Source organism: Haliotis cracherodii, unplaced genomic scaffold, assembly GCF_022045235.1.
Source record: "Haliotis cracherodii isolate W230 unplaced genomic scaffold, xgHalCrac1.p SCAF_3, whole genome shotgun sequence".
Lineage (NCBI taxonomy): Eukaryota > Metazoa > Mollusca > Gastropoda > Lepetellida > Haliotidae > Haliotis > Haliotis cracherodii.
This window is the reverse complement of record NW_027266286.1, coordinates 58,764,837-58,779,994: the sequence shown is the minus strand read 5'-3', so window position 1 is coordinate 58,779,994 and position 15,158 is coordinate 58,764,837. Positions and strand designations below refer to the sequence as shown.

The 15,158-nt window shown below is 41.4% G+C and overlaps 1 protein-coding gene across 1 annotated transcript; it reads right to left on the bottom strand.

The window, feature by feature from the left end:
* Positions 1 to 275: 275 nt before the first annotated feature.
* LOC139474973 (uncharacterized) lies at positions 276 to 9,925 on the bottom strand. Its single transcript, XM_071258175.1, has 6 exons — positions 9,786 to 9,925; positions 7,097 to 7,242; positions 6,546 to 6,602; positions 4,826 to 4,965; positions 3,656 to 3,806; positions 276 to 2,380 (listed from the first exon to the last, which is right to left on the bottom strand). The coding sequence occupies exons 1-6, from the start codon at positions 9,841 to 9,843 to the stop codon at positions 2,324 to 2,326; spliced, it is 609 nt and encodes a 202-aa protein (XP_071114276.1). The 5' UTR covers positions 9,844 to 9,925; the 3' UTR covers positions 276 to 2,323.
* Positions 9,926 to 15,158: the final 5,233 nt, after the last annotated feature.

The window sequence follows — 15,158 nt, the reverse complement described above, 5'->3', positions numbered from 1 at the left end:
ACGAACTTGTGACGTCTTGCAGCAACCAGGAGAACTGTCTCTAACCGCTGTGTGGTGGAACGCTGTCGACCACATGCATGTCGCTCGGTTGCTGATACAAATGTCTGGTATCGATTCCATGCCCTGCTGATCACACTTTGGCTGACACTCAAGACTCAGGTTCTCCCGTCTGGGACCCCTTTTCAATTTAATTGGAGTGATTGGTTTCTATCAAAATTATATATTTTCAAAGACTAAGCGTTAGTCTATCGCGAGTACATGTAGCAACAAGTTTATTTTTTCAACAAGTTTATAGTACAAGAATCAAGTATACAAATATACAAACATGTCAACAAGTAGCACCTACACGTCAGCAACAATCCATACTTGGCACTAACATTTGTATGCTGACTGACAACCTTCTCCGCGAAATACAGGCTTCCACATGTCACTGGGATATTGCTGAATGCGTCGTTAAGCTTTGATAGACACAGTTGTAGGCAATTTTTAGTAAACAGTAACAGCTGTGGTTAATAATACTTCAGTTATTTCACAAAATAGACACATTCCAACTTGGGGTCCGGTGTGTTTGTAAATAGATATGTAGACCAGAAGTGAGCGAGTTCAAATTAATATTTTGTTGAAGACCTCTGTATGTTGAGTGGTCAAGTAAGGGCAGTGAAATCGGTTGTGTTTATTGTTTGACGCCGTACTCAGCAACATTCTACATATGACGGCGGTCAGGAAGTAATCGAACTTGGACCAGACAACCCGGTGGTTGACAACACGAGCATCGATGCACACATGTCGGAGCCACCGACATGCAAAGTCACCGAGCAAGACCCAAAGTCGTCTCTTACGACCAACATGGGGGACCAATAGTCTAACCGGAATTCCCCCGGGTGAAACCTGGTGTTAGTGCGTCACCACATCACCTGTATTTGACGTTCTCACTCATTCCCCTTGAACGCTCTAAGGTGACAGATACTCCTCAATCACGCAGCAATATCCCGACGATGCAGGCGTTTGCAGTGATGTCCTCCGTGATCTGACGTGGCTTGTTAGGGACTGACCATTGGTCAGTTAGGGATTGATAGTGCCGTATACCGCTCCCCCCACCCTCCCAGAATACAATACTCCCTTAAGTGAGTGTTCACAAGGATGATGATGCATACATTGTCACAACTCTATAACATATTACTGTTCAAAGAACTCACCAGTTGATTTTGGGGATCCTACTGCTGTTTTAGATTTCAAGATACGTGAATACGTTTCATATAAATATGCAGTTTATGTCTTTGCCGATTCAATTATTATTTTAAATAGTAACTAAACTATTATTTCTCAAATGTCTGCCCATTTCAAAATAAGCAAAGCCTCATTCCTACATAGGATAAAATTGATTGCTTTTTCACATGCATACATACTTCCATATATATGTTAATAAACGTCTTTATCTACAAAAACATGTCAACTGCTCTTATCTCGTGTAATGAAACGAGCAGTGTTCAGACTGTGCTTCATTTTGAAAAAAACCCAACTAAATAACTATTGTGGTATGAGTGTTTGTGAGCTGGGTTCTTGGATGCTTTAAGAAATAGTCCAGCCATATAACGGACTCCATTATTGGTACCGAGTCTACCCATTGGGGAATCAAACCCGTGTGCGGGGTGTGACCAGCCTCTAGGCTGCTCTACTGCCCCACTTGTTGTAGGGGTTAAATGGAGATAAACACAGTTTGACTCCATCCAGTCAATCGCATACATAGGTTCGAGCCTTACTTGTTCCGTATACTGCTCATCCTACAAAAATATGACTTGGTTCTACTGTAGTGGTAGGGACCCCCTAGTAAATATTATAAAAGTAGAAAAGAAGAAAATAAATTTAAATGAAATAGACAATATTATAAAAGTCGAAGAGAAAAGAAGGTTAAATGAACGTATATATAACTAAAAAAAGTGTACTTTATCGCAGGATAACGTACAATCGGTGCCTTTCTTTTAGCAAAGCATCTTAGAAATATATATATTATGTACGTCTAAGTGTTTGACATTCAAGTCTCGTGTAACAACAGTAGGTTGTCAGAACATATCATGGGCAATGTTTCATACTGTCTCAGTCAGTTTGTGTTCAAACCGTGAACATTCGCTGGAAATTTTCTTTTGACCACACAAGACTCGTAGATATCCAACTGCATGGGTGTTGTCAAGGTGATACTCCAACTATAGGACTGTTCTGAAGATGGCACTCCAACAACATGACATTTCTCAAGGTGACTCTCCGACTGTAAGACATTTCTCAAGGTGCCACTCCAACAACATGACATTTCTCAAGGTGACGCACATCATATTTTGTTCGACCTACTCCTTGTCATCTGCATATCTGAAGATTCCCCGGCATCCTGTATACAAACAAAAAGAGATGATTATCATGCATGTTTGCTGTTTAACGCCGCACTCAGCACTACTCTAGCTGAAGTACCGGCGGCGGTCTGTAAATAATCAAGTCTCGGCCAGACAATTCAATGACTGATATTGTTAGCAACGATCAACGCCGAGGGGGAACGATGACACGCAATCAATCAGGTCACCGAGTCATGACCCACTGGTCCAATAAGTCGCCTCGCACGACCCAGGTTGCTGTGGTATTGTTATGCTCACAAAACAGGTAAATATGACGTAAAGTGTCACAATCACGTCACAGCTGATCATGTATTAAGAGTTTGCTTGACACGTGACATATTCAGTGATTTATCTTACATTGACAGCACATTTGTCAAAGCCATGTTCTGTGTCCCTGCCGCCGCAACATTATTGTATACACTGTGTAAAACCATAACCACACTTTGCATCTACGTACCAACTGTAAAAGCTTGACCGTTTTGGATGGTCGAGTAGCTTAGTGGTGAAAGCTCTCGCTTGTCGAAACCCGACTTCGCGTCCAACATCAGTGAAACGTATCACCGCGAAATGAAATAGTTGGAATGTTTCCACAGGAGGCGTTAAACTTTATGACGACAATCTGTATCCTATCATGTCATTGTACCACTACAATTTGAAAGCAGTAACATCAAAATTCAAAAACACGATTGCGCCAAATGTCCGAATGGGCGTATTATCTGGTGACAAATGCATGACAGGGTTCTAAAAACTTTTAATATGTATTTCTACACTGCTGTATATTTGACACACACATAAAAACAGGAGGTTTAAGGGACGCCTATTTGGTCTGCAAACAGCCAATGGCTCTTCTTCAGAGAGGGGCGGTCGGGTAGCCTAGTGGTTAAAGCGTTCGCTCGTCACGCCGAAGACCCGGGTTCTATTCCCGACATGGGTACAATGTGTGAAGCCCATTTCTGGTGTCCCCCGCCGTGATATTGCTGGAATATTGCTAAAAGCGGCGTAAAACCTCACATTCTCACTCACTCACTCTTCTTCAGAGAGGTGAATGAAACGAAGCGCCGTTTTCTAATATTCAGGCTACCTGCTTGCAGCAAGAATAATGAGCATACATTACCCTAAACATCCTGACTGGCGGACAATGCATACCAACAATCCAATCAGATACACGCTCTAATTTTTATTCACATATACCGACCGGGATTTAAAAAATACATAATTTGTAAACCAAAAAATAAAATGTGCTCTCCCCAGAATGTTTGACCGAACCGTCTCACCTTTTTCCCAAAGGCCTCCCTCCCGCTGATGATGGTGGCCACTAAGGTACAGACCCATCCAAGAACAATCATAGCCACAATGCTGACAGCCATGTCGTACAACACGTTCAAGTCCTCGCAAGGATAATGCCAGTTGTTAGGAATAACTTGGCTGTAAAAAAACAATGGGTCATTCAAAAATTATATTATGATTACCTTCAAAAGATGATAAGCAACTGTTTGTAATTTACATCAGATCACTCTCGTCAATATTTTCCTGCAATGGGTGAGATGGCCAGAACTTGACACTGTGGGTGCACCAGTATGAAAACTTCAATTTACATCACTCATTGTCATCAAGAGAAATATTACACTGACAAATACACCTAAAAAAGCATCGCTTACATGTTTCCATAAGCATTCTAAAATATAAATTCGTTGGTATATGCACCATATGACAATATTCGTTAGTATGTTCACCATATGACAATATTCGTTAGTATATTCACCATTTGACAATATTCGTTAGTATATTCCCCATTTGACAATATTCGTTGGTATATTCACCATATGACAATATTCGTTAGTATATTCACCATGTGACAATATCCGTTAGTATATTCAGTATAATTCACCATGTGACAATATTCGTTAGTATATTCACCATATGACAATATTCGTTGGTATATTCACCACATGCTAATATTCGTTAGTATATTCACCACATGACAATATTCGTTGGTATATTCACCATATGACAATATTCGTTAGTATATTCACCATATGACAATATTCGTTGGTATATTCACCATATGACAATATTCGTTAGTATATTCACCATATGACAATATTCGTTGGTATATTCACCATATGACAATATTCGTTAGTATATTCACCATATGACAATATTCGTTAGTATATTCACCATATGACAATATTCGTAAGTATATTCACCATATAACAATATTCGTTGGTATATTCACCATATGACAATATTCGTTAGTATATTCACCATATGACAATATTCGTTGGTATATTCACCATATGACAATATTCGTTAGTATATTCACCATATGACAATATTCGTTGGTATATTCGCCATATGACAATATTCGTTAGTATATTCACCATATGACAATATTCGTTAGTATATTCACAACATGACAATCACAAACGTGGTAGTTCACAAACCTGCATACACATGAGCGCCCAAAGCTTTGACAGAAACTCATGTTTATTGGTCTGAATGCTTTGATGACGATCATACTGGCGATGAATATCCCCCCCATGACAAGCAGCGTGATGATGCCCACCATCATTTCAACCATGAACTGAAAGACAGAACCACATATACCACATATCCTGTATGTCAATGTAGTACAGGGGGCACAGGTGGCCCCGTCGTCCAAGGCGCCGGGATTCGCTGTGCAGAGTTGCGTCCCTTGGGCACGCCAGAAACCTATGATTGTGGGTTCGAATCCCGGTTCACCCCAATTATGTTTCTAGGTTTGTCAGCACCATACCCGTGCTCGTGGGTTTCACCGAAGTGGTAAACGTCCGAGACCTGCATCACTTCGGGCTTTCCTCCCACATTAAGCTGACACGCCGCGATATAACTGGAATACTGTTAAAAGCGGCGTTCAACTAAACTCACTCACTCAACCAGGAACTGAAAGACAGAACCACATATACCACATATACTGTATGTCAATATAGTACAGGGGGCACAGGTGGCCCCGTCGTCTAAGGCGCCGCGATTCGCTGTGCAGAGTTGCGTCCCTTGGGCACGCCAGAAACCTATGATTTGTGGGTTCGAATACCGGTTCACCCCAATTATGTTTCTAGGTTTGTCAGCACTGTGCTCGTGGGTTTCATCGAGTTTTTAAACGTCTTAGACCTGCATCACTTCGGGCTTTCCTCCCACATTAAGCTGACACGCCGTGATATATCTGGAATACTGTTAAAAGCGGCGTTAAACCCAACTCACTCACTCACTCAATATAGTACAGTCTGTAATATTATATTATGCGAAGCTTTCAGCCATATTCATTTGGCAAGAATACGTGTCACATGTCAGTCGACAGGAACGCATATTGACCTCTAGTCAGGTCTGATAATTTACGAGAGTTACTTTTGTTACTAAATTTAGAATGGGAATTACCAGGAAGTGGTAGCTCCATCATCTAAGCCAATCAGATGTCTCGGTGCTAACATAACATACCTTGTATTGTTGAATCTGCTTTTTCCTCTTTGTCATATAACAAACTTTAAAACAAATATTGACCGAGGACGAACTCCGATGTCCGATGGCCTTTTACGGGTAATTAAAAACAGGTATTGACCTCGTCCTGACATCAAGGTCGTCCTGACGTGACCCCTAATGGGATGTCCTCAGATCTTTGTCTAGCGTTGTTGTTTGTTGTTTACTGTTTAACGCCGCACTCAGCAGTATTCCAGCTATCTATATGTCGGCACTCTGAAAACAATCGAGTCTGGACCAGACAATCCAGTGGTTGACATCATGAGCATCGATCTACGCAATCAGGACACGATGACAAGCATCAACCAAGTCAGCGAGTCTGAACACCCGAATCCCGTTAGTCGCCTCTTACGGCAAGCATTGTCGGCTCTTACGGCAAGCATGGGTTTCTGAAGACCTATTCTAACCCGAATCCCGTTAGTCGCCTCTTACGGCAAGAATTGTCGGCTCTTACGGCAAGCATGGGTTTCTGAAGACATATTCTAACCCGAATCCCGTTAGTCGCCTCTTACGGCAAGATTTGTCGGCTCTTACGGGAAGCATGGGTTGCTGAAGACCTATTCTAACCCGGATCGTCAAGGGACGGTCTAGCGGCAACGATATCTATATTAATGAAATGCCCGGTGACATCACGCCAACATTGCTACTTACAAACGTCTTCGCATTTATAAATGCTGATATGACACCAATCACACCGGAAATGAGGTACTGAAAGTACAAGAAAAAGGTGCAAATGTTTTGCATCCTAAAAAATTTCATATTATCATACTTAATCTGACTATCGCAATTTGAAAAAAAATACTTATATATATCATGGTTTAATAGTAGGTGTGTCCTAAACTTGTTTTTACAATTTCCCAGCCAGATCACGAAGGGAAACAAGAAGAATGAGTTTAACGGTGTACTGATGTGAGAATCAAAGTTTGTGACGAGCGAGGGAATTAACCACGAGACAACACCAGATTGTCATGGAAGAGGGTAAATAATTATGTTTTCTAAGAAAAATGGCATATTTAATGTCAAAAGTTTTAAATATAATATGACAATACTGATTTTCAGGGGACCATTCATATAATTTCCAAAGCTATTTGCCCTTTACGCCAAGTGGAATCTGTTTCGGGAGAATATCTAGTTATTCACTTGCATTGACAATTTATATCAGTGGAGGAAGCAAAGTGGGGATTCACTGCCCCAGCACCTACCACCACGCCCAGGATGTAGACAGGGTCGTCAGCATACCCAGCATACCCATTGAAGCTGTACGGTGTGACTTTGTGTTCACGGGCCTGATAGTTCGCCCGTTCGATCATGTCATTGAAGAAGTAGATAATGAGAGCCAGGACAATACCTGCAGCAACAGTGTCAACATAGAAACGTGGACAATAAGCTGTTTTGTAGTTTGTTTGTTTGTTTGTTGTTTAACGCCGCACTCAGCAATATTCCAGCTATATGACGGCGGTCTGTAAATAATCGAGTCTGGACTAGACAATCCAGTGATTGACATCATGAGCATCGATCTACGCAATTGGGATACGATGACATGTATCAACCAAGTCAGCGAGCCTGACCACCCGATCCCGCTAGTCGCCTTTTACGACAAGCATAGTCGCCTTTTACAGCAAGCACGGGTTGCTGAAGACCTATTCTAACCCGGATCTTCACGGGTCTGTTTTGTTGAACTATTGTCGTATTGTAACAGTACTCCCGTAGCTAAAACACTATCACCATGCTATTGCACAGGTTGTACCTCTATTGCAAACAAATAGTTCTGCGTTAGTATGTAGAAAAGCTTGACTTTTACGACATATTGCCAATAAATCCGCCATATCCGGTCTATGTTTTATTGACGTAATGCCATAGGCCATTTGCAGGGCAATTCTGTTAATCTTTACATCCCATGTATATACATGTATCACACCCCTACTACACACAGAGTAAATCTTATTACCCTGGCCTCCATCGCCACGTTCAATTCAGATGCGTCTTGTGATAATACCCGGATATATGGAGTGTTTCATAGAGGTTATGACGCTTGTGTGTTTTGGGATGGCAAATATTCTGCATTAGGAATAAACATTGTATCCCAAAACACACAAGCGAAAATGCCTGTTCTCATCTCTCACAAACATTGCCTTAACACTACGTCAGAAGGTAGGTGATTTGTCAGTCGGAGAGTGACAACAGTCAAATGGAGCTCCACCTGAACCTGTTTCAGTGGCGTAACTAAAGGAGACAAATTAACAATTGGTTAGACATTGTGTTTCTGGTTGCCTTTCGCGGCAATCCATCGGTTCGCCTGTTAGAGTAACCTCCCTTTATCAAAGGGAATCTAACCCTAGCCTATGAGACGCCACGTTTGTTTAGAGTCCTGCCCTGTCATAACGTTACGAAGCGCAGATGAACACTACACTAGATGAAGAGTATTGTTTGGATAATGATAACAATTATCGCTGTAGTTTCTCCACATTCGCGATGGTTAATTGTGACTTGATTGCCGATTGACAAGGGCGCCATGTTTGTTTGTGTAACCTTTAAATATAAATTGCATGACGTCGCCACTCGAGTATTTTGGGTGCCACGGGTAGTATAGTCGTCTAAGACACTGATATCCGCTACATAGAGTTGCGTCCCTTAATCGTGCCAGATTCCGGTAATCTTAGGTTTGGATCCCAGATCCCCCTGATTAGCATCCTTGGTTAACAGAGCCATGCTCCTGCTTTGTGTTTGACCACACTGGCACACGAATGACACCCCACCCATAAGGTGACACGCTCATATACCGGCCAAGGGAGCGTGTGAATACAACTCGAATGCTCACTCGCTAGACTTAATCTTACGCTACAGCAACATTTTCCATTGGTTTATATGGATTTTTTTCTTTTAATGCCACAATCTAGCAATATTCCAGTCATATGTCTGCGGTCTATAAATAATCGAGCCTGGACCAGAATCCAGTGGTTGACATCATGAGCATCGGTCCATGCAATTTGGATAGATGACAACCATGTCACTGAGTTTGATCACATTCATTTTGTCGTCTTTCACGACAAGCATAGGTTGCTGGGGACCTATATTCTTATTCGGAATCCTCGCGGGTTAGTTTCACAAAAAAGACGTTGACAACGTCGTCTTTGCGATATCTAAAAGCAAACTTAAAACACTCCAGGCAATTTGAGTGTAAGCGGCGTCCAATCTAAACCTTTGGTAAATACTACCCTGTGTGATGTACTGCAAAATGACAGGAATGAACTCGCATGCAAATACAAACAATATTTATGTGACTGTACGTCAAGGGTTATAAACCGTGGCGAATGTAACACATAACATAACAGGCTTGTTAACATGGCCCATGTATCTGTTAAATGCTCCCAAAAGTTTACCTTCTGCTGACAAATTGCCATGTAAAGATCTTCTATATTTACAAGTAATAGAAACTCAATACATTTTGAATTCAACAGACAACTACCTCATGTAATGAATACGGGCAGGATTAAGGCCGAGCACGGGAAGACAAGTAAGCCTATTTGCGTTAGTATGACAAATACAGGGACCATATAGTAAGTACAATAACGTTTGTCGCCCTTTTTGAAAACTACATATAACCTAGTCCCTAAAGCACTGAATTGGAAATAACACCGACAGAAACCCGAAATACAGCTTTTGTGCCTCGCTTAAGGAACAGACATATCATTGTCCTGACCAGCCAACAAGAACGTGTTCGACAGACATGTTCACCGGAGGTGAAGCGTAGGTCCTGGCGTCACGCGAGCCTGTACAGTGAATCAATAGATCGTGCATATGGATGAAGGACCGAGGGACAGGCAGGTGTTTCAAAAGAGTGACACAATTTTAACGTTGATACATTCAAACAAGATGCTGACATTGACTCACCCGATACTATTGCAAGTCCCGAGACGACCCAATGTGCTATCCTCGCTCCAGTCGACATGATGGTGACACTGCGTGTCTATGCTATCCTGAATAATGTGACAACGTCAAGGAACGCCAGGCCTTCTCTGTCGTACACCGCGCCTTTCACACACAGCATGTCACGTGACTATCAATTCTTCATTCCACAGAAATGAGGTCACGTATGAAAAGCATCAGACCATGGCAAAGCGTTGTGTTGACACGATATGCAGTGACTGTTTGAAATTGTGTTCTGCCTGTTTTTGTAAGATGCTGACAACATAGCGCAAACTTTGTACATCTTTAACATGATGTTTCTTTGCAAATGTACAAAATAATACGTTTGTGAACACATGGCTATAGCAGACAAAGTCCCTTACAAGTATACCGTAGTTAGTGTATTTGTTGTATAACGCCGCACACAACAATATTCAGGCTTTATGGTGGAGTCTGTAAATAATCGAGTCTGGACCAGACAATCCAGTGTTTGACTTCATGAGCATTGATCCAAGCATTTGCGGCACGAGCTGACTACTCGATCCCTCTAGTCGCCTCTTACAACAAGCACGGGTTGATGGGGTCTTATATTCGTACCCCCTCGGGGTTGGAAATATGTCACATATGCATAGGTTATCTCATTGTAAACATTTTAATCGCAGCTAAGCGTAAAACCCTCTCTCTTTCACTTAAAACCAATGAAACGTCTTCTAGCTCTCTCTTTTTTAGCATCACCTGTGAAGTCAAATAAAAGTTTATCACATCTAAATTTGAAACTGATTCTTGGATACAAAGTTGCATTGATGGTTTTTGCATTTTGAGAATGACACGAAGGTCAAATAATAACAGCGTGATATGAACCTAAAAACGAAACAGCTCATCTTCTGTCGTTTACATTCCTCTCTGCTATATGGCGGAAATATTGCGGATATGAATTAATATCAACTCACTCAGTCACTCATTTACATTCACCGCACAGAGAACTCATCCGAACCTCATCACACACCATGGTCGTAATACCTTCACGCTTCATTCCAAAGTGGAGAAGTGTCAAGCTGCAGTGAGTAATGTGAATGTCGCTGTTATTTATAAGCATGCGTCGAACAATTTAATTTGTGAAACTGTCACAACTCTCAGATAGAGAGCTCATCCGAACCTCATCACATATCATGGTCGTAAAACCTTGACGCTTCATTCCAAAGTGGAGAAGTGTCAAGCTGCAGTGAGTAATGTGCGTGTCGCTGTTATTTATAAGCAAGCGTCGAAAATTTAATTTGTGAACCTGTCAACAGAACTTACGTATGAAAATGAATGGAAGCCATCAATCAGAAAGTAGTGACCATAGCAAAGTAGACACATTTTATAGATAAACACTTATTTGATAGGGAGGTGAGGTGGTTGCTGGCTTGAATGTGTTTCTTCTCTAGTCGAGTAAGGCTGTTGGTGGTGTTGATTGCCACGTCTCCATGTAGACGGCAGATGAATTGTTTGATAGGCATTACTGAGAAGTTGATGGAGGTCAAAGTAGACACATTTTATGGATAAAAACTTCTTTAATAGGGAGGTGAGGTGGTTGCTGACTAGAATGTGTTTCTTCTCTAGTCGAGCAAGGCTGTAAATGGTGTTGATTGCCACGTCTCCATGTAGACGACAGATGAATTGTTTGATAGGCATTACTGAGAAGTTGATGGAGGTCAAAGTAGACACATTTTATGGATAAACACTTCTTTAATAGGGAGGTGAGGTGGTTGCTGACTAGAATGTGTTTCTTCTCTAGTCGAGCAAGGCTGTAAATGGTGTTGATTGCCACGTCTCCATGTAGACGACAGATGAATTGTTTGATAGGCATTACTGAGAAGTTGATGGAGGTCAAAGTAGACACATTTTATGGATAAACACTTCTTTAATAGGGAGGTGAGGTGGTTGCTGACTAGAATGTGTTTCTTCTCTAGTCGAGCAAGGCTGTAAATGGTGTTGATTGCCACGTCTCCATGTAGACGACAGATGAATTGTTTGATAGGCATTACTGAGAAGTTGATGGAGGTCAAAGTAGACACATTTTATGGATAAACACTTCTTTAATAGGGAGGTGAGGTGGTTGCTGACTAGAATGTGTTTCTTCTCTAGTCGAGCAAGGCTGTAAATGGTGTTGATTGCCACGTCTCCATGTAGACGACAGATGAATTGTTTGATAGGCATTACTGAGAAGTTGATGGAGGTCAAAGTAGACACATTTTATGGATAAACACTTCTTTAATAGGGAGGTGAGGTGGTTGCTGACTAGAATGTGTTTCTTCTCTAGTCGAGCAAGGCTGTAAATGGTGTTGATTGCCACGTCTCCATGTAGACGACAGATGAATTGTTTGATAGGCATTACTGAGAAGTTGATGGAGGTCAAAGTAGACACATTTTATGGATAAACACTTCTTTAATAGGGAGGTGAGGTGGTTGCTGACTAGAATGTGTTTCTTCTCTAGTCGAGCAAGGCTGTAAATGGTGTTGATTGCCACGTCTCCATGTAGACGACAGATGAATTGTTTGATAGGCATTACTGAGAAGTTGATGGAGGTCAAAGTAGACACATTTTATGGATAAACACTTCTTTAATAGGGAGGTGAGATGGTTGCTGACTAGAATGTGTTTCTTCTCTAGTCGAGCAAGGCTGTAAATGGTGTTGATTGCCACGTCTCCCTGTAGACGACAGATGAATTGTTTGATAGGCATTACTTAGAAGTTGATGGAGGTCAAAGTAGACACATTTTATGGATAAACACTTCTTTAATAGGGAGGTGAGGTGGTTGCTGACTAGAATGTGTTTCTTCTCTAGTCGAGCAAGGCTGTAAATGGTGTTGATTGCCACGTCTCCATGTAGACGACAGATGAATTGTTTGATAGGCATTACTGAGAAGTTGATGGAGGTCAAAGTAGACACATTTTATGGATAAACACTTCTTTAATAGGGAGGTGAGGTGGTTGCTGACTAGAATGTGTTTCTTCTCTAGTCGAGCAAGGCTGTAAATGGTGTTGATTGCCACGTCTCCATGTAGACGACAGATGAATTGTTTGATAGGCATTACTGAGAAGTTGATGGAGGTCAAAGTAGACACATTTTATGGATAAACACTTCTTTAATAGGGAGGTGAGGTGGTTGCTGACTAGAATGTGTTTCTTCTCTAGTCGAGCAAGGCTGTAAATGGTGTTGATTGCCACGTCTCCATGTAGACGACAGATGAATTGTTTGATAGGCATTACTGAGAAGTTGATGGAGGTCAAAGTAGACACATTTTATGGATAAACACTTCTTTAATAGGGAGGTGAGGTGGTTGCTGACTAGAATGTGTTTCTTCTCTAGTCGAGCAAGGCTGTAAATGGTGTTGATTGCCACGTCTCCATGTAGACGACAGATGAATTGTTTGATAGGCATTACTGAGAAGTTGATGGAGGTCAAAGTAGACACATTTTATGGATAAACACTTCTTTAATAGGGAGGTGAGGTGGTTGCTGACTAGAATGTGTTTCTTCTCTAGTCGAGCAAGGATGTAAATGGTGTTGATTGCCACGTCTCCATGTAGACGACAGATGAATTGTTTGATAGGCATTACTGAGAAGTTGATGGAGGTCAAAGTAGACACATTTTATGGATAAACACTTCTTTAATAGGGAGGTGAGATGGTTGCTGACTAGAATGTGTTTCTTCTCTAGTCGAGCAAGGCTGTAAATGGTGTTGATTGCCACGTCTCCCTGTAGACGACAGATGAATTGTTTGATAGGCATTACTGAGAAGTTGATGGAGGTCAAAGTAGACACATTTTATGGATAAACACTTCTTTAATAGGGAGGTGAGGTGGTTGCTGGCTAGAATGTGTTTCTTCTCTAGTCGAGCAAGGCTGTAAATGGTGTTGATTGCCACGTCTCCCTGTAGACGACAGATGAATTGTTTGATAGGTATTACTTAGAAGTTGATGGAGGTCAAAGTAGACACATTTTATGCATAACAACTTTTTTAGTATCTATCGTTTGATAGGCATTACTTAGAAGTTGACGGATGTCAAAGTAAACACAATTTATAGATAACAGCTTCTTTAATAGATATTAAAGAAGTTGTTCTCCATAAAATGTATCTACTTTGTCAACTTCTAAGTAATGCCTATCAAACAATAGTGACCACAGACACTGTTACAGATTTGTTCTGGACAATTTGTCAAAATGAAAGCGAATGCAATCTGAGATTTATTGAGAAAACAATGTGTGGAATGCTAGAATGCTCACTGAAAACATCCATGTAAAAATTGGAGGTAAGACATTTAGACAAGCCGTAGGCATCCCCAATACAAAAGTCTACATTTCCTTTATGTCGACCAATATTCCTGCAGCTCCAGGCTTTGATGTCTTCATTTCACAACTCTTGCCATACAACTGAGTATTTTCTTCCTACGAAGAATTCAAAGAGCGTCGTGCTACTCTTGTATGATGGTAGACTCGTGGAGGGCGTGATATCCGGTTAGTTGGTCGACAAAATGTGGATATGGCATCATTGTGATGACATAGCTGATAGATTGTGAATTTTGTTTGCATTAATATGGATTTAAATCAGATGTGTATGCCGCAACTAAGACCCAGAACTGCCATGTTTTCCTTATTCAATGTATCTGATAGTTCTAGGGGAAGTCCAAGTAAACAGTATAACTGCACGGGCTCTGGTTCCATATATTGTAGTTTAGTGGAAAACAGTTTCTACGAATGATTAGTTTGAATACATACCATGAAAGCAAAATATCTTACCACGATGATTGTATACAGTCATTAACTGCAGCGAGACATTTCATGAAGTGAGAAAGACAACCTCCACAATACACATACCTTAAGGCTCTTCCTTGTTACTAACATCAGGGGGGCACGGGTGGCCCACTCGTCCCTACGGCACACCAGAAACCAATGTTTGTGGGTTCGAATCCCGGTTCGCCCCGATTATGTTTCTAGGTTTGTCAGCACCATATCCGTGTTCGTGGGTTTCACCGAAGTGGTAAACGTCTGAGACCTGCATCATTTCGGTCTTTCCTCCCACATTAAGCTGACACGCCGCGAAATAACTGGAATAATGTTAAAAGCGGCGTTAAACCCAACTCACTCACTACTAACATCAACATTAAGGATGACACATTCTTCTGTTTAATAAGCCTTGTCGCCAGTGTCTTCTTTTTCATCTTCAATTTCGTCAAACAACACACTCTTATAAGTGCTTCCCCCGTGAATATCAGAATAAGTCTTCAGCAACTCACGCTTGTTCCCTATGGAGATCCGTTGGGGGTAGAATTGGTCTTCAGCAACCCACGCTTTTCGTACACAGGCTCAGTGATT